The sequence below is a fragment of the Hipposideros armiger genome, unplaced genomic scaffold (assembly GCF_001890085.2).
Source record: "Hipposideros armiger isolate ML-2016 unplaced genomic scaffold, ASM189008v1 scaffold_283, whole genome shotgun sequence".
In the NCBI taxonomy this organism is placed as follows: domain Eukaryota; kingdom Metazoa; phylum Chordata; class Mammalia; order Chiroptera; family Hipposideridae; genus Hipposideros; species Hipposideros armiger.
This window is the reverse complement of record NW_017731633.1, coordinates 492,150-518,615: the sequence shown is the minus strand read 5'-3', so window position 1 is coordinate 518,615 and position 26,466 is coordinate 492,150. Positions and strand designations below refer to the sequence as shown.

Below are 26,466 nucleotides of genomic sequence, written 5' to 3'. Positions count from 1 at the left end.
TGCTGGTGCTTAACCACTGTTTGACTCAATGAATGAATGTGTGAATGAATGAATGTGTGGTGAATGAATTTGTGAATGAATGAATGTGCAAATGCATGAGAGGGATTACCAGAAAAAAAGCAAAGGAAAGTCAGAGAGCACTGGTTATGTTCTCCACCTGCCTCCTTGGTTTTCAGCCCTGGGCGCTTAGAATCCCCTGTGGGGTCTTTAGAGATTTTCAAAGCCTGGTCTCATTCCAGGCCAGCACAATCCAAACCACTGCGTCCTCGGAGCCCAGAATGACCAGTTGCTCAATAAATAACTGAACACCAACATTCACTAAAAACAAGATATGGATGAAGGAGAGCTGGGATCTCCCTGCGTTTTAGGGTGCTACAGGTGAGAAAATGAGGGTTCAGGGAAGAGAAGCAGTTTGGCCAAGTCCACAAGGCAAGTACCAAGCAGAGCTGGGATTTGAACCTCAGCCCTGTAGGGAGTTTGTGTCCCAGTCCCTCCTTGTCCATGGACCCCACACTCCAGCTAAAGCTCCCCAATGCACTGAGCACTATTCCCACCTCCAGGCTTTTGTGTCTGCTGTTCCTTCTGCCAGGAATGCCGTTCCCTGCGTGTCTCTGTCATTGAGCATGGAGGCCGGAGAGGCCCCCACCTGGATTCCTGCTTGGTTGAATCGCATGGTGTGTCCTAAAACAGGTGCTGTGCGCCTTCTCTCCAAACCTTGTAAATCAAATCTGGCCCCAGGGTGACCTTTCGTCTCCCTGGGTCACTAGCCCGTTTTGTTCCCATGCCATGTCCAAGGCCTAGCATGCGATTGTCGCTCAATTGGAGCAGAGGAATGAAGATGACGATTGAGCTGGGTCAGAAGCTTGCCGCAGGAGAAACTGGCCCACATGATGGGCAATTAGCCGAGGACATGCTTATCCTCCCAGAAGGTGCCTGGCCTGCCCTGCTTGGGGGACCCCAAGACATGAGACTCTGAGAATGGCCCAACATGTCGACCCTCCTGCCTCCCACCCCCACAGTCCAGCAGGCACTGGCTCTCCCTCTCTGTCCCCACTGCACAGGTCTAGCTCAGGTCTCCTCCTTGCCCCCTGGACCCTCAACCTAGCCTCCTCCCCAGTTTCTTGGTCTCCATTCTCTGACTCCTGTCCATCCACTTCGTGGCTGCAGCTCCTCAGCCGGGAACTCAAGGCCCTACATCGCCTGGGCCTGCCCACTTCTCTGGTGTCTTCAGGCCCCCAAGTCCCTGTCTGACTTTTTTCTGGCCCCAGCAGGACAGGTGGGGCAGGGGAGCCACCTTTATGGAAATTCTATGCCAAGGACATGCATTAACACAGACTCCTCCCAGAACACCATGAAGTGAGTATTGAGAGCTCCGTTTTGTGCTAGAAATGGAGACCCTGAGAGGTTAATATATTTCCCCAAGGTCACACAGCAGTCTTCAAAAGAGGCCTCAGTAAATACATGTCATTGAGCCTCCACCCCTCCCTCTGTCACTAAGACAACAATGTGTCAGTTTCATTCAGCCTGGCACGCAACAGGTGTGAAATAAACTTGTCACCAGTTCAGATCTCCTGGTGGTGGGGGTTCAGTCGCCCACTCCAGAGGCAGTCCATCCACACAGTGGGGAATGAAGATGGGGTGAAGTTGGACAGATTTCAATTTGAACCCAGGTTCTGCTACCAACTAGCTGTGTGACCTTGCATACACGCCTTAACCATTCTGGGCTTAAGTTTCCTCATCTGAAGGAGACTAGAAAGGCCTCCTTTGAGGGAGCTTGGTGAGGATTAAAAACTGCCGTAGCCTCTAGCCTCTTGCAGTCACCTCCTTACTGATCTCCCTGCTTCCACCTCTGCCCTTTACAGTCAGTACTCACCTTCGCAGCTGCCGGAGGGATCTGGTTAGAACCTGAGTCAGCCCCTGTCCCTCTGCTCAAAAGCCTCCCCTCTCACTCAGGGTAAAAGCAGAGTCCTCACTGTGACTGCAAAGCCTTGCACAATCTGCCTTGATCCCTTTCTGCAGTCATTTTCACCCTGTCTGCCTTGCTTACTCAACTGCAGCCCTACTGATCTCTCTGTTGTTACACTTCAGGCTGAGTCCTGCCTCGGGGCCTTTGCACTTCCTGTTCTCTCTGTCCTCCATTCAGGACTGTGACTGGCATCTTCTCCTTCAGATCTTTGTTCCAACATCACTGCTTATCACTGAGGCCTTCCCTGAAGCCCTGTTTACAATTGAACCCACCCCACCTCCTCACCCTGCTTGCTTTCTCATGGCACTTGTCACCTCTGAAAAGCTCTTTTGGCTTACATATTATGTTTGCCTTTCTTCTCAGCTTGCGTGTAAACTCCATGAGTCCAGAGATTTTTTTTTTTATCTGTCTTGATTAGCAGTATATCCAAAAACACTAGCATACACAGAGGATGTGTCAATATTTGTTAGAAAAATAGAAATAACACTAAGAGTGCTCCCTGGCACAGTACTCACCAGGACATTATGAGTCTTAATTCATTTATTTCCTCAGCAACCCCAGAAGGTAGGTGGTATTGCTATTCCGTGTTACAAATGAGGAAATCGAAGCATAGAGAGGCAAAGTCACTTGGTTAATGTCACACAGCTGCAGAGGACAGAGATGGGAGTTGAACCTAGGCAGTGTGGCCCCACAGTTTGTACCCCTAACCACCCAGTGTCATGGGGTAGTGCCTCTGATCTATTCACACGGTTCTCCCCTGGTGTGCTCATTCTGAGCAGAAGCTGTTGGGGACTGTAGGTGGGAGTGGTCCGGAAGACATGGCTTTGATCTTAGGCAACTCACATAACATTTCTGAATCTCAGTCTCCACCTCCCTCCTCTTAGTCACATGAGTATTTAACTCCTAGGGGTATATTATTATTATTATTACATTGAACTGTATTATATTATATTATAAATTAGTGTATTTCAATGAAATAGCATAATACAAGCACAGATTTTAAAGCAGAGTCTCTCTCTCTCCTGCATGTTCACCCAAGAGAATCGAAAACTTATTTTTACACCTAACATCGTACTTGCAGGTTTATAGCCATGCTATTTATAATCGCCCCAAACTGGAAGCAACCCAAATGTCCTTCAACAGGTGAGTGGATAAACAGTGGTACATGTTCACACACGATACTTCTTGGCAATGACAAGAAATAAGCCACCTACAGCCACACAGATGAGTCTCAAAGGCTCAGAAGGTCATAATCTATAATCCTATCTACATGGCTGTGGTGGGCTGAATAATGGCTCTAAAGGTGTCACGTTCCAATCCCTAGAACCTGGGAATATGTTAAACTGCACAGTAAAAGCTGTGATTAAGGATTTTGAGATGGGAAGGTGGTGGAGGGAGGGGCTAAAAGTAACCACAAGGTTCTTATAAGCAGGAAGCAGCAGAGTTAGAATCAGAAAGACAAGGTGTAATAATGGAAGCAGAGGTCAGAGGAGAGAGATTGGAAGATGCTACGCTGTGGCCTAGAAGATGGAGGAAGAGGCCACAAGCCAAGGGATGCGGGCAGCCTCTAGAAGCTGGAAAAGACATGGAAGGAAATGGATTCTCCCCAGGAGCCCCCAGGGGGAACCAGCCCTGCTGATACCTCGTTTTCAGCCCAATGACACAGATTTCAAATTCCTGACCTCCAGAAGTATATGGGAACACATTTGTTTGATTTTAAGCCACTCAATTTATGGTCATTTGTTGCAGCAGCCATAGGAAACTAATACAATGACATTTTCAAAAAGATATAGCTATATGGACAGAGAATAGATCAGTAGTTGTCGGGATGGGAGGGATGGGGGAGAGGGCAGTTAGGGATGCGGGAGCATGTGACTATAAAGGCATGACGGAACAATTCTGTGTCCTGACTGTGGTCATGGTTACACAAATCTATACATGTGATAAAATTTGTAGAGCTATACATTCCCACACACAAAAAAATCAATTTTACTGTTTGATTTTTAAAAAGAACCTCATCATATAAATGCTTAATGCCCGTTAGCCATTATTATAACCTAATGTTCGTTTGGCCAATGTCCATCTTGGCTACCCAAGGATGTGCAGAGATGAAACTTCCACCTCTGTTATAGGCCTCCCTTCAATTTGCTCTGTGACCTGAGGCCACCCTCACACCATCTCTGATCTCATTTGAAGAATGAGCACTGGCAGGGGGATAACTGGGGTCTCTTTTCCAGGGGCCTCCCAGTCTGATGTCCAAAGAGAGCACCCCATCCCGGGGAGCTGTAGGCTTTTTTTATCTGAGGTGAGGTAAATTCATTCATTCTGCCTACGAATATTTATTGAGCACGTAGTATGTGCCAGGCACTGGGGGATGCAATAGTGAGGGCAACTGACAAACAAAAAAAAATAATCCTGCTACATCTTATGTTTGAATGAACAATGAAATTAACAAAAGGGCCGGCCGAGTGGCATGATGGTTAAGAACTCGCTTGGGATGCCAGAGGGCCCCGGTTCGGATCCCACATATGAGGGCCAGTGACACTGCCCTCTACAGCTAAGATGCTGAACAACAGCTCAACCTGGAGCTGGGCTGCCATGAGTCACCGGCGACGGTGTAGGCTGCAGCCCCTGTGGCAGTGGGTTGCCATGGGCTACCGTGTGTAGCCAGCAGCCAGCGTGAGCGGCCAGCAGCCGCAGTGAGCGGCCGTCCAGAGGCCGGCGACTGATCTGCCTCGCCAGGGAAGAGCGTAATGATGGTGCCAACTTGGGCCAGTGAAGCAGCGTCCTCCACAACTAGATTGAAGAACAAAAACGACAGCAACTTGTCTGTTCCCCTTCCCCTAATTCCCCAGTACTGTTCCCATCCCCCCAATTACCCAATAAAAATCTTTAAAAAAAAAAAAAAAAGAAAGAAATTAACAAAAAATGTTTCAAATGTAGTAAGTAGTATATTAGACGGATGGTGATGGGAAAAAATGAAGCAGGTGGGGGAGAGGGGATACCTAGGGGGAGGGTGTTGCAATTTTAGATAGATGGAGTCAGGGGAGGGCCCTCTGAGGAGGTGACATTTGAGCAGCCCTGAAGGAGGTGAGGGAAGGAGCCATGTGTGGGTACCAGAGGAAAAACTGTGTGCACAGCAGGTGAACGGGTAGGCCACTGGGATTCTGGGGTTTGCATGGGGCTGGAACTGCCCCCTTCTTCCCGTGTGCGGGGCCTACCCTTCCAGGAATGCCATCAGGCCCATGATGACTTTCTCAGCAGCGCTGCTGTCCTGCTGACTCACGGCGGATGACTGTGGTCAACTCGCTTTTCTCTGGGGAGCATTGCCAAGATTCTGGGAGCCTGAGCTGGGCTCAACACACCTCATTTCCAGAACACACTGTGCAGTGTCCAGCCGCCCTACCTTTGCCTGATATCAGTGCCCTTCCTCACCTCCCAAAATTCTGCTTGGTGACCATCTGGGCAAGCGTCCCTGGCTCCTCGGGGCTCCTCCGCTCTGGCAGTGACTCAGGTCTTGGCCAGAGCACAGAGAATCCACTCACCAGCCCTCAGTGGCAGAGTGATTAGAATAACATCTTTGCTAACATTTCAATTACGCAGGCCACCTCCACTAAAGCATGGGACACCCCTCTGTGTGCATTATTACCTGTCTCAGCATCCTGTTTGCTTCTTTCCCAGCCCTTTTAATACTTAGTAACTATTTTCTTCATCTATTAACTTTTAAAAATCAGTCTTCCCCACTAGTAAAGGAGCAGAGGTAGCAGAAATTCTCCCTCTACCATGTCCCACCTCCAAGAACCAGCATCTGCCGTGTGGGCAGCACATCATTATATTTTCTGAATGCACAAATGAACGTGACTCCTAGAAATGTATAAAATAGATATGTGCCCTAGAGGAAATGCTCAGTGAAATATACGCCAGGTTAATTGCAACATCATTTGTAAGAGGTGCCTGAACAACAGGGGGACTGGATAAATACATCAGAACTAACTAAATAAATCAGGGCCCTGCAAATATTGGAACCCAGCCTTTCAAAAGGGAGTGTTTATGTATCATAGGGATTTGGTGACACACATATTTCTCAAAACTGGTGCACTTCAGATTTGCACAGTATATTGTACATAACCATCACCAATGAGAAGAGAAGCCCATCAACAAATATTGAAGTTTATTTAATGACGTGTAGCCTGGAATGTTTAGAATGAAATGTTCTAATTATGTCTGCAAATTCCTTTGAAATGCATCACAAATAAGGATTGATAGATGGACAGAAGGATGTGTAAACATCATAAAATAATAAAATATAGTAAAATTTTAGTGGTGGTGGGTATAGGGATTTTCACTGGATAATTCTTCTAACGTTTTTATATGTTTTGAAATTTTCATAATAAAAGGTTGGAAGGGTAAGGAGGTGGTAATTATTTGGCCTGGTGTCTGAAATACTATATATAAAGAGTGAAAAGGCAAGGAGAGAGCCAGATATAAAGTAATGTCTGAACTATGTTTAAAAATACATAAGTAAAAGGGCAGGCCGAGTGGCTCAGTTGGTTAAGAGCTCGCTCAAGAGTGCGAGCTCTGAGCAACAGTGGTTCGAGTCCCAGCCCAAGCTGAGCAGCCGCTGAGCTGCCAACAGGTGGCAGGATGGCTCAGCTTAAAAAATAATAATTAATGAATAAATAAATAAGTAAAGACAAGATACACACATAAAGAAAAATTTTCTGGGAGGCAAACATGTTAAAAGTGGTTGGGTCTGGGGGTGGGTCTGAGGTGGTTGAATGAACTAGAATTTTCCACCTCAGGCATTTCTGGATGTTTTGAATTCTGAATTGTGAACACGGTGGCAGTGACCGCCATGTGCTTGCTCCCTGCCCGTTGGCTGGTGGGACCAGAGCTGTCTCAGTGGACTTAGGAGCCACAGGTGGAGGATGGCAGAGCGTGGGCCCCAAATCACGTGACCAGGAGAGCTCACGTAGGGCTGGGAAGCTCCAGAAGTGGGGGAAGGGGGGTGTTTGTTACATCTGCTAAACTGCCTCAATACGGTACATGTATATGTTTCTTTCTTTTTAGATAATCGAGGAAAATAAATTCTTGAATCTTATTTCTGTATCTATTGGTCAGTTGGTCATCTGGGTTTATTAATAACAGCACTGTCATGCCAGCCCAGGGGATCCCAGTACTACCAGTTTGGTGTGTAATCTAATAGTATTTATAAAAGCACAAGCAAGCATTACTCATGGTGTGGGGGCTCAGATGCCTTCTCCTCCCCCTCCTTCCCTCCTCCCCCTCCCCACTCTTCCTCTCCTCCTCTCTTTCCTCTTCCTTCTAAACAATATTGATATCATACCTGAAACCTTATTCGGCACCTTGCTTATTTTTCAGTTACTATATCATGACATTCTTTTCAGGTCAGTCCATAGCCATCTCATTCTTTTAAAAAACAGCTGCAAGGGTATCCCACTCCCATCCTTTTAAAATTATTTCTTTTTGAGGAAATGCACTAAAGGGGATTGTGACAAAAGCATAGGACCCCCATGCCATCCAAGCCCCTATCCCTAAACAGAACAATCCATCGCCCGCAGAAAGTTTCCTGGTGCTTCTTCCCAATTAGTCCTCATCCCCACCCCCAGAGGCCACCACTGTTCAGAGTTGTCCCATCATAAAATGAGTTGGCTGGTCTTGGGTGATCTAGAACTGTCGTCTTATAGAATGTCCTCTTTGGTGTCTGGCTTCTTTTGCTCAGCATAGCGTTCTTGATATTCATCCATTTTTGTGTGTATAATTAGAATTTGTTCCTTTTTATGGCTGAGTAGAATTCCACTCTCTGAATAACTCACAGTGTGTTGATCTATTCCCTTGTTCATGGCTGCTTCCAGGTTGGGCTATTATGCCTAAAGCCACTGGGTCATAGGGTGGGGGTTATAGTGTTTGGATTATAGTAACTTTACAGTAGATTTTAAGGTCTGATAAGGTAAATTCCCCCTCCCCATTCTTCCCCTGACCCTTGACAATTCTTGCACATTTAAAAGTTATACAAACTTTTAAATGATTAAAAAATGTTGAGATATATCATTTTGATGTGTTACTTTTATGATAATAATAATAACAGACCAAAAAAAATCTAGCTAAAGAAATTAATCACTGTCTTCAAATTCTCAGGGTTCTTTGTACTGCGTCACTGGCTGTGACCTTCAAAACCCAGAGGACTCTGCACCCCCATGGACCTGCACTGCCTCCGCCTCCACACCAGCACAGCCAATGTTGTTCTGTTCCCAATATCAAGTTCTGCTTGTTCCTGACACACTCGCTGCTCCATCACACTGTGTGTGCCTTGCCTTTAGCCTGAAGGCTCTTCTAGATCTTTCTTTCTCTTCCCTTTCTCTCTAAGCTTCCTCTTTCTTTCCCTCTCTCCCTTCCAAGTACTTTGTGTCTCTCCCTGCCCCTGGGGTACTGCATACTGGTGCCGAGTCATCCAATAGGACTTTCCAAGAAGATGGAAATTGTCCATTCTGCACCTCCAGCCACATGTGGCTGCTTAGCCCTTGAAATTTGGCCAGTGTGACCTGGGACCTCAACTTTTAATTGTATTTAATGATCATTGATTTTAACTGACACACTAGCACTCATTGGAACTCCAATAATTGGAAAACTTTTTAGGTGGGTTTGGAATAACTCAGGCCTGGAATCCACTTTCAGCTATCACAGTGATGAGATTTGAATACAGATCCATTCATTCCAATGGAAGGTTAGCGGCTGGTATAAGAAAATACACACGCCGGGCCGGCCGAGTGGCGCGATGGTTAAGAACTCGCTTGGGATGCCAGAGAGCCCCGGTTCGGATCCCACATATGAAGGCCAGTGACACTGCCCTCCACAGCTAAGATGCTGAACAACAGCTCAACCTGGAGCTGGGCTGCCATGAGTCGCCGGCGACGGCGTAGGCTGCAGTCCCTGTGGCAGTGGGTTGCCATGGGCTACCGTATGTAGCCAGCAGCCAGCGTGAGCGGCCAGCAGCCGCAGTGAGCGGCCGTCCAGAAGCCGGCGACTGATCTGCCTCGCCAGAGAAGAGCGCAATGATGGTGCCAACTTGGGCCAGTGAAGCAACATCCTCCACAACTAGATTGAAGAACAAGACGACAGCAACTTGTCTGTTCCCCTTCCCCCAATTCCCCAGCACTGTTCCCACTCCCCCAATAAAATCTTTAAAAAAAAAAAATACACACGCCATTTCAGAGGACTAGGATGAATAGGAGAATGTAAAATATCTCATTGATAATTTTGGGTCTTGATCACATATTGAAATGATAGTGTTTCAGATATATCAGGTTAAATAAAATATATAATTAAAATTAATTTCACCTGTTTCTTTACTTTTTTTCACTGTGGCTACTAGAAAATGTTTATTTAGGGAGCTCACGTTATGCATCTACGGGACAGCATTGGTCTGGAGGGTGGACCAACAGACAGACCACGGACCCATTGATCAAATATGGGGTGATAAGCCTCCTGGTGAAAGTTATGGCCACAGAAGGATAGCCTCTTCCCACAGTTTGAGGCCCCTGTCTGGTCCCTTTCTCTAGCATGAGGGTTAAGAGTGAGGTCTCTGGAACAAATCTCAGAGGTACGATGTCTCTCTGGGCCTTGGTTTTTCAATCTGTAAAATGGGAATCATGACATTGGCTGCCTCACAAGAAAGGCTGTTAGGAGACCGAAAGAGTGAAAACCCTCACAAAGCCCTCGGAACGGGGCTGGTGCATGGCCCATGTTCAGGAAGGTCGTAATTATTATCATTCTTTACCCTGACCCCACCCTTCTGGGCACCTAAGCTCTGGGCTCAAGAGGACTCACAAAAATTAGAGGAGGAGGAAGGAAGGATAACCATGCAAACCCTTACTCAGCAAAGAGCCTGGTCTGGCCCTGCCCCCAGCATCACCCACTGCACCCATTTCACAGATTCATAGCTCTGAGAGCCTTTGTGCCCAGAAGGGCCGAGCTAGGGAGCAACACGTGTGGGACTTGAACTCAGGGCTGCGTGCCTGTGGGCTGTGTGGCCCTGGGCATTTTTGCCGGCAGTGACAGGGTCTTCTGGGCCCTGGTTCCCGACCCGGCATGCACCTGGTGCCCCCTGTGAATAGCTGGCCTCATCTCTCTCACACTCTGGACCTCCCTGATCCAGGCCTCAAGGCCAGGGCCTTCACCCTTGCTTTGGCATTTGATGCCACTGATGGTCCGCCAGGTCCCTCTCTCAATTCCCCAGAGCCTTCTTCCAGCAACCTGGGCTGCTCGGTTCTTTCCAAGTGGGTCCTGGCTCGTCCCACTTCCTGGCCCCTACAGGACTACTAGGCACACATCCCACCTCCGCACTCCCCAGCCCCTAGAGAGCAAATGGGAACCGAAACACACCTTCCCTTCATTTTCCAAGCCAGCGTCCCTGGGTCCCTTGCAGGGGGTGTTGGGGCAAGGGGAAGGGGGGCTGTGAGAATCTTTTTCTAATTCTCACCAAGGCGCTTTATCTACTGGCGGTGGCCCAAAAACCCCTCCTCTCTGCCTGCCCAAATTCCAGAGGGCCAATGTCTTATTATTTGTTTATTGCTTAAAACCTTTTTATTAGCGCTCCCCTTCCCCTTGGAAAAAGCAGCTCTGTGGCTGGCAGGGCTGTAAACATTAAAATCATTTGAGTGGCTTGGCCCTCCTCCAGCAAGGAGGGGCTGGGGATATAAACTGGGGCAGGTGACCTCAGCCATAAAGAGGCCAAGATCAGAAAAGGCCTGCACGTGGACTTCAAGATCAAAGGGAGAGGAGGAGCAGTCACCACAGGGCCAAATACCAGCTTGGCTTCTTCTGGCCTTGAGCCGCTCCAGAAGGGGCTGGTCAAGGTGCAGCCTAGCACACAGGCTATTCCAGGAAATACAGAGAAGTACCTACTAAGCCTCCTGTCTGGGCAGGGGCTACCTCCCGAATCCTGCCTCTCCCTCATCTTGCTCATCCTCTAATTCTTTTTACACCTGCCCATCCCGTTCAGGGTGTGAGAAAGTCAGGCTGCCTCCTTCAAATCCTGGCTCCACCTTACTTGGCAGCTGTGTGACCTTGGGCAAGTCACTCAACCTCTCTGGGCCTCAGTTAACTTCCATCATAGGCGGGATAATATTTCATCTCAAATGGTTGTTGTGAAGATTGAATGAGGTCATACGTGGACAGCACTCAGCACAGTGAGTACTTAAAAAAATTCTATAGGGATTCATGTCCCTTGGGCTTGTCTCATCCTTGGCTCCACCGCCTGTAAACTGACCGTAACTGTCCTTGTCCTGCCTACCTCCTGTTTCTAACTTTTTCCTCTGAACATTTTGATTTTGCCCTTTGTTATCCTCTTTTAGTCCACTGCATACATACAAAGTACATAGAACACATATAAAATTCATAAAGCGTAATTGACAACAAACCCCATGCAGTAGAACATTCTGTGCAGTGTGTCTTGCTGGTGTCTCTGGGCTTCTCCTTATCTCCCGGGCCTCCTCTCCACAACCATTTTCCCGAATTAAATCCTTGTCAGTTGCTTGTTTTGGGAGGGGGGGAGGACGACGACAGTTTTATCATATAGGCTTGTACCCTCAAAACAATATATTGCTTAGCTTTTCTTATTGGGGAAGGATAGAGTCTGAGAATTGCTTCTTACACTTGACATTAAGAGTCACCCATGTCACTGTTGTGTAATAATGGTCCCCATGGGAATTTTCCACTGCTTATATGGTGCCCTCGGATCCACACAGCCTCTCATTTCCTCCCAAGAGCAGGCTGTCCTTTTTGCCCCTCCTGTCTCCCCTCCCTGCCTGACCTGCCCTTCCTCACCTGTTTTGTCATCCTGACTAATATTTCTGCAAGCTCCAGCTCAAAGGTTGCCTTATCTCACTCCCATTCATTCCTTGACATCATTCTCAGAGACAATCATTGCCCACCCCCACCCCGAGCCAAGGACTGCAGAGGTGGTCCCCTCGCTGTCCCTATCTGTGAACAGGTCAGCATTTGGGTGTCACAGGGCAGGTTTGAAGCTAGAAGTGTGATTAGGGACCTACCTGTGGTGGCTAAAAATCTTAAAATGTGTGAAAAGGAGTTTGCCACATGAAGGAGTGAGGTCCTCCCAGGCAAAGAAAACTTCAGGCACAAAAGCCTGAAGATGTATGACCCAGGCTGTGGGGGGACGTGGAAGCGGCCAGGTGGGGCCCAGGCAGCCAGGAGGGTGGGAGCAGAGCAGCAAACCCACAGAAGAAGCAAGGCCAACAGGGGGACCCCGGTCCTTATCTCCCATTTTAAACCAGAGCAGCTCCTTTTTGATCTCTATGATGTAGTTCTACTTAGGAGTAAGATTTCTCTTGGACAAAGGTATCAGGGTCTTAAAAACATTTTGGAAACCATTGCTGTGAGTGCTAGGGAACCCTGGAAGGGACTTGAGCTGAGGATGGCCAGGGGTAGATTTGGAGATTAGAAAAGATTTCTCTGGGAATCCCTGCAGAGGGAACTGAATATGCAAAGGTACTGGGGCAGGGAATAGAGAGGTGTGGCCAGGGAATTTGAAGTCATGGCATAGACGGAATGCAGGCGATCGAGGAGATTGAGCTGGGAGCCCAGACTGCCAGGGCCTGGAGTCACCTTGCGACTGGGAGGAGAGGAGGGGCAGCTCTGGGAAGGACCAGAGGCAGGGAGGTTAGGACAAGGCTCTCGGGGCAAACATGAGGCATGAGCTGGGGCCATTGGAATGGAGATAGTCAGGTCATAGGAGAGTGGGGTTGGGGAGTGACAGGCTGTAAGAGGGACAAGGACAATGCCTGGGTGTCTGACCTGGTGTCTGAGATGGCAGCCCAGGAGGAAGAGTCATTCTGGGGGAGCCGCTGAATTCAGTGAGGATGTAATATATCTCAGGGGCCCGGGAGGGGGCCCCAGAAGGGATGTTAAGGACCTTCATGAGAGTCATCCTTCTGGGTCCAGAGATTCCAGAAGCTCATGGAAAAGAAAGTTTAAGGTCCTAAGGCCACCACCCAGGGGGCTGCAAACATTCGGGTCTAGACATATCTTACAGGTGAGGGCTATTTTCCTCCATTTTTCAGGTGAGGAAACTGAGGCTGAAGACTTCCTAAAGGTGGGGAACCAAAAAAACTGCAGAACCCAGAAAGCCTGGAGAAGAGAATCCTGGGGCCTTCCTCAAGCCACTCTGGTGGCCACTCTCAGAATCCTGGTGGCCACTCTCAGCCCGAGAGGCCCAGAGACACTGTGAGGCTTGTCTATGTCACACAGCAATCAGAATTCAGCTGCTGCAGTCTTTGGAGTCTGGGGCACCAGGGAAGCCTCTCCATGTCCCAGCTCCTAGGTGAGGAAGGGGAGGGGAGGGCCCAAAACAGTACAGCTTTGCTGTGTGATCTTGGGCAGGCTGCCTGCCCTCTCTGAGCCTCCTCATGCTCATTTGTAAAATGGAGCCACAGGGAGAGGGTATCACCTAGGCTGTTGAGGAGAGGAGAAAGCACAGACTTTATGATCAGATGGACTGGGTTCCAATTTGCATCTGGCAGCATGATCATGGTCACTTTGCCTCTCAGCCTCAGTATCCCCATCTGGAAAGCAGGTACTATAAAAGTGTCTGATATCCTCAGGAACAAAGGAGTCACACTCAAAAGAAGGGGAGTGCTCTGTCCCTACCTCTCCTATGAAGGCCAAGGAGTCAGGGTCCACCTTCCTGACCCCCAACTCCCTGGGACACAGCCTCGGGCTTTGGAACTCAGCTGCATCCTGAACCCCACCCACCTATGTTCTCCCATCCTCCCCCAAATACAACTGGTAGCATATTCTGAGCCCCTGTGAGGGAAATCACTCCCATTTGAGGGCTTTCTGGGGTGTCCAGGGAGGAAAGGAGTACAATAGCCCTCTCACGTTTCCTGAACAACTACTACACGCCAAGCCCCCTGCTCTCATCCAGTCCTACATCAGGGAGACAAATGGTTTATGGGCCCCTTTGACAGACAGAGAAACTGAGGCCCCAAGAGGGACATGGACACCCCAGGCATCCCAACTGGTGACTCAGGACAGCTCTAGTCACCTACTCCCTTCCAGGAGGGACCTGCACTCCAAGGTGGACAAGCCAGCCCAGCCCAGCTAGCCGAGTCCGGGCTATGTCTGAGGCTGCAGGGGGCCAAGGGCCAGCTTTACAGAGGACCCTGACTCTTCCCTCAGGCCACCTCCTCCAGGGGTGTCTTGTGGCTGGGCCTCACCTGATTTCTGAGATGTTGTTCTCGTAGGTGTCCCACAGGGCCCGGCTCCGGGGCTCGGCGGGCCCGTCCATGGCAAGCGGGCGAGGGTAGGGAGGGGAGGACGCGCAGGGAGCAGGCGGCACGGGGACCAGGTATGTGCAGCAGCAGCGTCTGCCACCCGGAGAGCCCGCCAGGTGCCTACCTCCACGCCCAAGGGGAGGGGCAGAACCCAGCCGGTTCTCCCAGCTGCTACCCACGCCTCCAACAGCGGGGAGAGGCCGAGAGGGAGCCACCCTTCTCCAAGGGTGCGGAGGAGGGGTGATGAGCACGTCCTGGGCATCCTGTGAATGCATGGGGCAGAGTGCAGGGGTTCAGGGTCAACCCTGCACCGGAACCTTCCAGGCTCCTGGCTATACGCATGTTTGTGCCCACCTGGAGCCTGAGTTGTTAGTCTAAGGAGCTAATCCCATCTCAGAGAGTTTGTTCATTCATTCGTTCATTCATTCATTCATTCATTCATTCACGCATTCATTCATTCCTTTATTCATTCAAGAAATATTTATTGAGAGCCTCCCGTCTGCCATGCACTGTTCTAAGTGCTGGGACACTGCTGGGAACCAGACAAACAGAAACTGCCCTTGTGGGCTGACACTGTAAGGGGCACATGTAGAAACCCCCTGAGAGAGAGACCAAGGCGGAGACAGAAACGCCCAGACAGAGACAGTGAGAGACATGGAGAGATGAAGAGAGAATAGAGACAGAGATATGCAGAGGGTCAGAGATAGAGAGACAGAGGCACTTTGAGAGGGTCAGAGACAGTGAGAGACCCAGAGAGACCCAGAGATGCAACAGATAACCGCCAGACATGGTTGGTGTGGGAGTTTGAAGGTCACAGTGCCTGGTTTGATCTCAGCCCCAGTACCTCTCAGCTGTGGCTCCTGGAACCAGTCCCATCAGCCCTCTGTGCCTCGGCTTCCCCACCTGTAAGTGGTACTCATGTCATCGGGCTGTTGTGACGACTGGGCGAGACATTTCTCAAGTGGTAAGCTCAGTAAAGCCAGCATCCTCTTCAGCTCTATCCCGCCAAGCCCGCTGGTCTCCTGACCCTCATAGACTGGAGTCTGGCCACAAAGCCCAACCTCCTCACCAGAAGTGACTTCTTTCTATAGGACAAAAAAACTGTGTGTACTTTGTTCAAAAATATACATGAACAGATAAGTCTAGAAATAAAATAAGGATCCCTGTGATCCTCCTATCCACGGAGGTAACCACCATTAACATTTTGGTGGAATCTTTCTAGAAATTTCTCCTAATTTTTCTAGTATGTTGTGCCAGGGAAATTTTGGTTGGACGAATAAATACAAAAATATCACCAATTAAAATTCTATTTCCTGACCAATTATAGCTTGCCATGTGCTGTTGTGTAGGGGAGAGGAATGGGGCTTGTCAGACTCATGTAACAGATGCGGAAGGGGGGCTCAGAGAGGTGGGGTGACTTGCCCAGGTCACACAGCATTGCCCACCCTCACTCTGGGGTGTGGGGTGGGCAGAAGACAGACATCCTAGTGTGTGACATTCCCTCAGTTCATCTGCCCAAAGGCCCATCTCTAGGATGCTGTGCTGTGGGGAGCCTCCCCCCACCCCCTATCCCGCCACAGTTGAGTTTGAATCTTGCCTTGGCTTATTTCAGTATTTACCTCGATGTTCCTACCTGTGAAAGGGGCTCCCTTGCAGGGAGGGGGGACAATGAAGAGGGCCAACTCTTCCTCTCTGGGGCTGAGTGGACTTCCTTGATGTCAGGATGTCAGGATGTCAGGGTGCTGAGTGGAGACACCTCACCTGTCTGTGGGGCCTGGGCCTCCTTGCCCTTGTTCTGCCTTCAAAGACCCTTTGTTTCTGGCTCTAAGAAGGTGACAGCCCTGTCCTATCCCTTGCATGGGAACTTCCCCTGAACCCTGTCACCAGGCCCCTCACAAAGTTTCAGGAACCAGAGGACGGGGACACTGTGCCAGCCAGAAGCCTCAAGTGCCAGAAGGGAGGGAGAGTCTGGGGGGAACAGAATGCCCAAGTCCCTGAGGGAGATGGGAAAGAAAACATAGGGGGCAATCCTGGGGGACAAAGAAGACCAAGAAAGCTCTGTGAGAGTGTAGAGAAGATGTTGAAGGGAGAAGGCAGACCTGGAGGCTATGTCTGAGTGGGACAGGACCAGCCAAACAAGGGGACCCAGGGACCCAGGGACCCAGGAAATGTTCCCACCTCAGGCCTTTGCACCTGCTGTTCCTTGTCTGACATGCTCTTCCCCAGACACCTGGGAGCTTCACCACTCCCTTCATCCAAGTCTACCCTGTCACACCTCCTCTGAGTCCCCACACCAGCGTCTCTATCCCCCTCTTTTGTTTTACTTTTCTCCATAGCACTCATCACCATCCGACACTAGATACTCTACATGTTTTCCTTCTTGGTCTTGTTGGCTGTTGGTCTCCTCATCAGACTGTCAACCCCATGAAGACGGGGCTTATGATATGTTTGTCCCTTGTTGGATCCTGAGGGATGTGCCTGGAGAGTTTCCAGAAAGCAGTACGTGTTCAATACATGCTGTTGATGGAATGAACGAATCATCACAGGGTGATGGGGAATGAGTGGCTGGATCACTGTGGTGTGCGGAGGAGTCAGTTAAATCTTTTCAGAAAATGGGGGTGGGGATGGGGAGATGCAAGGCCTGGTTGTAGAGGGCAAGGGGCCCAGACTCCTAAGGAGGTGGCAAGAAGAACCAGAAGATACCAGAGTAGCATCTGACCCAATGACAGGACAGGAGAGACAGTAATGGGGACCACTGATCCCGCAGAAATGGATCTGGGGGCTTAAGCACCTGGGAGACAAGGAAGAGACTTGGAGGGGGATGGGAAGAAGAAAGTGGGAAACCCAATGCCAGCCGGTGGGGGTATTGGTAGGAGCAGTACCATCCCTCTATCATCCATCATCCATCCATCCATCTATCATCCATCCATCCATCCATCCATTTCATCCATCCTACCTCCCTTCCGTCCTTCCTTCCTTCCATCCATCCTTCCCTTCGACTAATATCTGGGGAGGCCTCCTCTGGGTCAGGATCTATTGTATCTCCAAATGAGACAGTTAAGTAAACACAATTTAGAACACAGGAGCCTCTGGCCACACGTGGCTATTTAGCATTAGAAATTTGGTTCATGTGATCGAGGGAGTGAACGTTTCCAATTTTACTTAACTTTTATTTATTTCAAGTTAACTTTAAAATCACAAACAGTATAAAATATTTCACTCAATGCACGTTAATGCTTTGGTACGACTACATTTCAATTTCACTCTTGGAAACTGAATGTCGGAATTGAGATAAAGCATGTAAAGTATCTCACGAGTAATTTTTATATTGATTACATATTGAAATGATGATATTTTGGATATATTGGGTTAAACAAAACATATTCCTAAAATTAGTCTTACATGTTTCTCTTTACTTTTTAAAAAAAAAACTGTGCCACTGGAAGGTTGAAGATGACACGTGTGGCTAAGTACTAGTTGAATTGACCCTGCTGACCTGGATCTGCTTGGTGTCCTGCCTGTAAACATGGGGACTCTTTGGGAGGTCACAGCAAGGATGCCCCAGAAGAGGAAACTCAACAGGTGGGGGACCTGAGTGGAGAAAGCCTCCAGGAGGGCCTGGTGTATGCTAAGGCCTAGAGGCTGGAGAGACAGCAAGGCTGTATTTGCTCCAGGCCAAAGGGGACGCACCTGGAGATAGGGGGTTATTCTTGGGTCCTGGGGTGGGAGCTCACACCCACCCCTGGGGGCTTAAAGGTAGCAGGGTACAGTGCCAGGTAAGGATGGGAGCTGGGCTGCCCTCTGCCCTAGTAAGCCCCCAGGAAGATGAACACATCACCTGTATGTGCTGCTGACCATGAGGGGGTCCCACTTGCACTTCAAACTTCAGGGGCTGAATGTGAAATAGGAGCAGGAGGTGGTCCCCCTGGCCAGAACGGAGAGCTCTCAGGCATACCCCTCTGCCTCGGGCCCCCCATATCAATACTTCGGCCTCTCTCCAGGCCCCCATCTGGGCCCCGGGAAACCCCGGAAATGCTATTTTGCTCTTGGAGACCAGACATGGGCAATGGGAGGTCACTGGGTCACGAGGTCATGCTTGCACAGAATTGGGGCCATTGTCACCTCCAGAGCCCGACCTTTCCATTAAAAGCTAAAAATTGCCAGGAATTCTGGGAGAGCTGAGGACGGGCCAGCTCTGGCTGCTTAGAGGTTGGGTTCCCAAGAGGGCAGAGGCTGGGGGCAGGGCTCCTAAATCCTGGAGTCTGGAACAAGGAATCTGAATGGAGTGGAAAGGGATCCAGTGTTGGTCTGAGGGAGGAGGGGCTGGGGGCTTGGACTCCTGGGTCTGAGGCAGGAGGCAGCTGGGGGCCCAGACTCCTGGGACCTGGGGAAGAAGGGGGTAGGGGCCAGGATTCCTGTGACCCAGACAAAGACGAAACTGGAACACCTAGATACCTGGACCTGGGGAAGGAGTGGGTCATGGGTGGGGGGTGCCAGTGTCCCCAAGGTTATGGAGGGCCCCTCTGAGAAGAAAACAAAGACATGGTGCTGGGTGGGGTGGGAGGAGGGCAGTTGACACCTCAAAGCCGGCATGACTCCCCTCCCCCAACCTTCTCCTCTAATCAGTGGGTCCATCTTGGGGTGTGCAGCGTTGTAGAAACCTCCTTCTCTGCTCTCCACCCCGATTACTCCATCCCCATGGATGAGCCTGCCCCAGGGCCGATACCATAGCCCAGCCCCACCCCACACACTCACACGACCTGTCCCACCCACCCTGCTCCGGAGCTGGGTTGGGGATGGGCTAGAGGTCTGGTGGGGCAGGCCACACCTGGTCTCCTCTGCAGGAATTGAAGACTGCGGACCCTGACGCCGGAGTGCTGGAGGTAGACAACCACGGGTGGGGGGGAGGCATGCTCAGGGGAACAGAGGTTCTGAGAACCTGGGTCTTCACTAGCCGCCTGGGTCACAAAAGGAGAAGAGGGGTGTGGAAGGGGTGCAGTTACACAGAGATCAGGGATCCCAAGAGGTCAAGCCTGGTGGTGACAATGTGTGAGGGAACCGAAGCCTTGGGGGTCTGGACTCGTGGGTCTGAGGGGGGAGGGGCTGGAGGTTCTTGATTCCTGGGTCTGAAGGCGTTCCGGGACGGGGAGTTACCTCTCTGGTCCCTGGGGCTGGGACGGACAGAGTCCAGTAAAGCTTCTGGGGTAGGGGTATTATTGGCAAGGGGAGTCTGAGGTCCACAGGGATGGACGGCTGAACGAAGGAGCCACCCCTCCCCCACATCTTCCAGTCCTCCTGGGTGCTCCCAGCCACATCCTCACCTGTCCCCAGCACTTTCCTTTGCCAAGATGCCAGGACCAGCCAAACCAGCTGTGCCAGTCGGGCATCCCTATGAAACCCCCTCTTTACTCTCTCCCTTCTGTCCAGTGGCTCTAGGGAGGCCTGGCCCAGCCCTGAGGGAGGTAAGTAGGTGGGCGGAAGGCAGGCTCAAGTCGGGGAACAGGAGACCCAATCACTGCTTCATCTTCCCTCCTGCCGCCTGCACCTGTCCAGCCTGTCTTGCTCATCCTCGCTTCTTCCGTCGTCCTCCTATCCTGGGCAAGGGGAACTGCCCGACTTCCTTTTGGGGCTGGCACTTCCTTCTTAGCCCTCAATCCCTAAAAACCTGCTCCACCAAACATCCATCCTGCTCTTCCTGCTTTCTGTATTTCTCATTCATTCATTCATTCATTCATTCACTCGGAAACGCCTACAGGGTGTCTATTCAATGCCAGGCATTGTTCCAGGCACTGGAAGTACTGTAGTGAACAAAAAATGAGAATGTAGTGTGGTGGGCTAAATAATGGCCCCCCAATGATGTTCTCGCCCTAATCCCCGAACCTGTGAACATGTGACCTCACATGGCAAAAGGACTTTGCAGATGTGATAGGTTAAGGATGTTGAGATGGGGAAATTACCCTGAGTTATCTGGGTGGGCCAATATAATCACAGGGGTCCTTACAAGTGAAAGAGGGAGGCAGGAGGGTCAGCGTTAGAAAGATTTGAAGATGGCCCACTGCTGGCTCTGGCGATAAAGGAAGGGGCCGGCCCACTGCTGGCTCTGGCGATAAAGGAAGGGGCCGTGAGAGAAGGAATGCAGGTGGCCTCTAGAAGCTAGAAAAAGCCAGGAAACGGGTTGTTCCCTGGAGCTTCCAGAAAGAACCAGCCCTACCAACACCTTGGTTTTAACCCTGTAAAAACCACTTTGGACTTCTGATCTCCAGAGCTGTAAGATAATAAATCTGTGTTGTTTTAAACCACTAAATCTGTGGTCATTTGTTACAGCAGGCATAGAAAACTAATACGAAAGATGGCAAGCGGCTAAAAACCACATCAATGGCAAGGAGTGATAAGTACTAGTAAGAAGACTTAAGTCAGGCGAAGGGGCTGAAAGTGAACCAGGGGCTGTTTTAAGTGGGTGGTCAGGGCGGGCCTTTCAGAGGAGGTGACACTTTGCAGAGGGCTGAAGGAGGTGAGGGAAGGAGCTGGGAGGAGATGGGGGAAGATGGCTGCAGACAGTGCAGAGACTCTGTGCTGGGAGTGTGCCTGGTGTGATGAAGGAACCTGGAGGTGGCCAGCGTGGTTGGAACAGAGGTTACAACACGGGAGCTGATGGTCCCTACAGCACTATTGTGCCCATTAAAAAAATACCCCTCCTTTCTCAAATGAATTTTTAAAAATATGAGTATATTATCAAATAGCCTTAATAATGGTATGTGGCTGTCCAACAGGGAGAGCTTTCCAGATAAACAGTGCCATGGGGGAAACTAAGGCAGGGCGGGGGCATAGGAGACTGGCAGTGGGCAATGAGTTGAATTGCAATTCTAAACTGCGGTGGTGACACCTGAGCAAGCTCTCAGAGGAGGTGAGAGAAGAAAGGACAAGGGACAGCAAGGACAAAGGTTAGGAGGTGGGACCGTGCCTCTCAGTCAGCAGAGTAGAAAGACAGTGGGAGCTAGATCCAAGGCCATTTTTCCTCTATGACCTGGGACTGATCCCTGATGTGGCAAGCTCTCTCTCAGCTCAGGGGAACCGACACGCCTTTCCAATATACAAGCACAACCAGGGACACTCTTGTCATTCCAAGATATATAGTCATAGTTTTATTGTATTTGTCAAGGACTTACATAGTACTTACTCAGTGCCTGGCCCGGGGCCAAGAGATCTACACAGCTAACTCAGTTAATCCTTGGGATGACCTTATAAGGTCAGCACTTTATCCCCACTTCACAGATGAGGAAACTGAGGCACAGAAGGCTGACATTCACTCACCCAGCTTGGATTTGAACCTGGCAGCCTATGTAGTTGGCATCGACAGGGCTCGAGAAAAAAATGTTTCTTTGAACATTTCCTAGTCCATAGTAAATTCTTAATCATCAGTGGCTTGAAGTCAGCAGTTCTCAAGTTCTCATCCCGGCTTCCCACCACAATCCCCTGGACAGCTTTTTTTATTTTTTATTTTTTATTTTGTTGGGGGACAGCCATGGTCATTGGTAACATATTGCTTTCATGCTACAATGGCATAGTTGAATCTTTTAAGGAGGGCACAGTTCACAATGGCCCATGTGAGGATCAAACCAGCAACCTTGGTGTTATCAGCACAGCGCTTTCACCAACTGAGCTAACTAGTCACTCTTCCCCCACTCCCCAGCTTTTAAAAGCCAGTCCCCAGGCCAAGTAGTGAGAAGTTTGGGGTGGGGAGGGGGGAGTCCAAGTGTAACCATCTGTTTCCCTTGGCTGTCGGCCACCTCTGGAAGAGTAATTGTGTCCATCCCCACCACCACGAGGGACCCACCGCTCTCGAAACAAACTGGGAATTCACACCACAAACATTGAGCCCAGTGGTGCTCAACCAGGGACAATTTTGTCCCCCTAGAGGACATTTGGCCAGGTCTGCAGACACTTTTGATTGTCACAACTGGGGGTAGGAGATGCTGCTGGGAATAGTGGGTTGAAGCCAGAGATGCTGGTCAACGTCTTACAGGGCACAGGATGGCCCCACAATATCCTCAGTACCGAGGTGAGAAGCCATGCCCTAGACACACTTCCAGTTTGTGCGAAACACGGGCGAGAAGGGTCCAAGCTAAAGGAATCCACAAAGAAAGATGAATTGGAAGGGACATTCCATACAGGACAATATGCCAGGTTTTTCAACGCCTCAGCTCGGGGACAGTAAGAGGGAAGGGCCACACAAGAAAAGTCTTTCTCAAAACGCATGAATTAAGATTTGTGCATTTAACAGAAAGTACAAGTCACCCCATTAAAAAAATACAACTGAGAAACTGGCCGAGTGACTCAGCTGGTTAAGAGTGCAAACTCTGAGCAACAGCATCGCCGGTTTGATTCCCACATGGGCCAGTGAGCTGTGCCAGAGCTGAGCTGCCACTGAGCTGCTGATGGAGAGCTGGATGGCTCAGTGATTAGAGCACACGCTCTTAGCAACAAGGTTTCTGGTTCGACTCCCGCATGGGATGGTGGGCTATCCCCACTTGCAACTAAGATTGAACACAGCACCTTGAGCTGAGTGGCCAGGAGCTGCCAAAGGGCGGCCGGATGGTGACTGGACTTGGAGCTCAGCTAGCTGCACCCTCCACAACTAAGACTGAAGTACAACAACCTGGCTGTTCCCCTTCTCCAATAAAATCTTTTTTTTTTAAATGATTTTATTGGGGAATTTGGGAGGAAACAGTGTTGGGGAATCTGGGAAGGGGAACAGACAAGTTGCTGTCCTTTTGTTCTTCAGCCTAGTTATGGAGGACGTCGCTTCACTGGCCCACGTTGGTATTATCATTGCACTCTTCCCGGGTGAGGCAGTCGCTCTCTGGCCATTGGACGGCCGCTCATAGCAGCTCATGGCAGCTCACGAAAGCTCACGCCTGCTGCTGACCAGACCCACTGCAGCCTATGCCATCACCACCGACTCACAGCAGCCCAGCTCCAGGTTGAGCTGTTGTTCACCATCTTAGCTGTAGAGGGTGCAGCATCACTGGCCCTCGTGTGGGATCTGAACCGGGACCCTGCTGCTCAGAGCTGGTGTCCCAAACCAACTCCTAACCAATGCACCACTCGGCCGGCCCCTCGCAATAAAATCTTTAAAAAGAAAAATACAACTGTGAACGAACACGGAACTCTAGTTAATGATTTGCTTGTTGGAGGGTTTAGGGGCAAAGTGTACTGGTTTCTGCAGCTTGTTTTGAAATGCATCGAAAAACTCTATGCATGCTATGATATTGTGATCTATAACATGAAATACGTATTCTTTATCCCCACTTCTGGCACACAACTTTTAAAACCCTTGGAATTTCCTAAGTGATAAGAGTGATTAAATGTGTCTTTCCTTCATGACAAACCCTTTTCAACCACATTTGAGTTTATGTTAATGAGGTGACTTTTGGGAAGCCCCTAAGGGCGGGCAACCAGTCATATGCTTAGAGGGTTGGAATTTTTTGGGGGGAAGGGGGCCAAGGGAGGTTGATTCCATCACTAGCCACTCATCTGCCATACTCTGTGAGCAACCCTTGTAGATTCTAAGTTTAGCCCAAGAGATCAGGATCAAGGGAAAAAAGCCCTAGAACACACCACCACTCCTACTGTATCTCTCTCTCTTTTTTTTTTAAAGATTTTATTGGGGGAATTGAAGGAGGGGAACAGCATTGGGGAATCGGGGAAGGGGGACAGACAAGTTGCTGTCCTTTTGTTCTTCAGTCTAGTTGTGGAGGACGTCGCTTCACTGGCCCATGTTGGTGTTATTATTGTGCTTTTCCTGGGTGAGGCAGATCAGTCGCCGGCCATTGGACGGCCGCTCATAGTGGCTCACGGCAGCTCACGCCGGCTGCTGGCCGCTCACGCTGGCTGCCAGCCACACATGGTANTCTTCAGTCTAGTTGTGGAGGACGTCGCTTCACTGGCCCATGTTGGTATTGTGATCATTGCGCTCTTCCCAAGTGAGACAGTTGCTCACTGGCCATTGGATGGCTGCTCACGCAGCTCACGAAAGCGCATACCAGCTGCCGGCCAGCCCCACTGCAGCCTATGCCGTCGCCAGTGACTCATGGCAACCCAGCTCCAGATTTACCATCTTAGCTGTAGAGGGCGTAGCATCACTGGCCCTCATGTGGGATCCAAACTGGGGCCCTGCTGCTCAGAGCTGGCGTCTCAAGCCAACTCTTAACCAATGCGCCACTCGGCCGGCCCACTGTATCTCTATTTTTTAAAAGCAACACCTAACATTACTGAACGTGCACCCAAACATAACAGTCTCATGCAGGAGACCTGAGGCTCTGCAAGGGAGAATTTGTTTGCCAAAAAGCCAAAGCTTTTCCTTTCCCCTGTGAAAGAACAGCTGGCTTCTACAGACAGATGTGGAATTAAAGGCTATCTCACAGACTAAGTGCACACCCGTTGCTTTCCAACAATGTTATGAATTCATTACACGTTTTTCTTTCTTCCTTTTTTTTTAAAAAAAAACATTTTATTGGGGAATTGGGGAAGGAGAACAGCCAAGTCCAGATAGATATTGTCAATCTTAGTTGTGGAGGGCACAGCTTGCTCAGCTCCCAAGTCCAGTCGCCATCTGGCCACCTGTGGGCAGCTCATGGCCGCTCAACTTAAGGTGCCATGTGTAATCTTAGTTTCGGGTGGGCATAGCCAGAAACATTGTTGTTAAGAGCACATGCTCTCAATCAGCTGAGCCATCCTGCCACCTGTTGGCAGCTCAGCGGCAGCTCAGCTTGTTTGCAGTTCACTGGCCCATGTGGGAATAGAACCGACGACCCTTCTGCTCAGGGCTTGCACTCTTAACCAACTGAGCCACTCGGCCAGACCTACACGTTTTTCTTACATTCAAAAATGGTTCTAGAGGGGCAGCTGGTTAGCTCAGTTGATTAGAGCGCAGTGCTCATAACACCAAGGTTGCTGGTTCGATCCCTGCATGGGTCACTGAGCTGCACCCTCCACAACTAGATTGAAACAACTATTTGACGTGGAGTTAATGAGACCTGGAAAAACATGTTCCCCAATAGAGAAAAAAAAAAGTTCTAGCACTCCAGAGCTGTGAGGACCTCTATCATGTTCTGAGCACTCACACACAGCTCGGCAAGCCTCCTGTCAGCAGACGCCAGGCCTTTACAGATCAAAGGTCATTCTCTAGAAGTCCTGAGACTGGGCACTTTCAGAAGGTTGAAGGTTTCTACACGTGATTGAGCGCTGTGTGAGGAAAGCCCCACTGGTATTGATTTCCATCAAGGTCAAGTTATCCAACTTGGCATGCGCCTCCTGCTGCCTCATAAAGCTGTCAGCAGACACCTGGAGTTTGGCTATGCGAGTGTCCCACACACCCTTGTGCAGGGTCCAGATCTCATCTGCTTTTGGAATGTTGTCTGAAGCGTGATGTAACAGGAGTTTGGTCAGTTCCATGTAGTAATGGCTAGACAGAGGGGTAAAAGTTTCTTCCTTTCGCTCATGATCCCTAATCTTCTCCAATATTTCCATATCCATCCACTCCGGTGGAAGCAACCCACACTTCTGTCTTCGTTTCAGGTTAATCGCCAGCCACAGAGGCACATCCACTGGTAAACCAGAGTTAAAGGGCCCCAGGTATGTCCCACCCTACCCCGCCACCCATGAGGTAGATCTTGTCCAGACTGAGGTTCGCGATAATGGTCACTAGCTCCTTCTCAGCCAGAAACTCCACCTCGGCCTCATCCATGGCGGCGAAAGCAGGCGGCTCAACACTTGCCGCCGCTGCCACCCTAGCCTCTCGGAGTCCCCGAGGAGGTGACGAGACCGCCACTTTCGTGCCACGGGTTGGAATTTTCAGTCTCACCCTTGACCTCCAGTGAGGGGACAGGAGCTGGAGAATGAGTTCAATCTCGAATGGCCGATGATTTTATGAATCACACCTGTGTAAGGAAGCTTCCATAAAACCCCCAAAAATGGGGTTCGGAAACCTTCCAGGCTGGTGGTCACATGGGGAGATGTGGGGACAGTGGCGCTCAGAGAGGGCATGGAAGCTCCGTGCTCTTCCCCCATGCATGGCCTTATGCACCCCTTCCTGGCTGTTCTCGAGTAATATCCTTTCATAATAAACCGGAGATCTAGTAACACGTTTCTCTGAGGGTTGAAGCCAGAGATGCTGGTCAACGTCTTACA

At 50.0% G+C, this 26,466-nt stretch overlaps 1 protein-coding gene and 1 pseudogene across 1 annotated transcript in view; both read right to left on the bottom strand.

Annotated features, from left to right (window-relative positions):
- Window positions 1-14,336, bottom strand: part of SULT2B1 (sulfotransferase family 2B member 1) — a 29,181-nt gene extending 14,845 nt beyond the window's left edge. Inside the window, exon 1 of the mRNA XM_019658386.1 lies at window positions 14,221-14,336. Coding sequence (XP_019513931.1) covers window positions 14,221-14,291 — 71 coding nt within the window. The 5' untranslated portion in view covers window positions 14,292-14,336. The remainder of the gene's footprint in view (window positions 1-14,220) is intronic.
- An 11,125-nt stretch (window positions 14,337-25,461) lies between these two features.
- Window positions 25,462-26,023, bottom strand: LOC109391114 (DNA replication complex GINS protein PSF2 pseudogene; annotated as a pseudogene).
- Window positions 26,024-26,466: the final 443 nt, after the last annotated feature.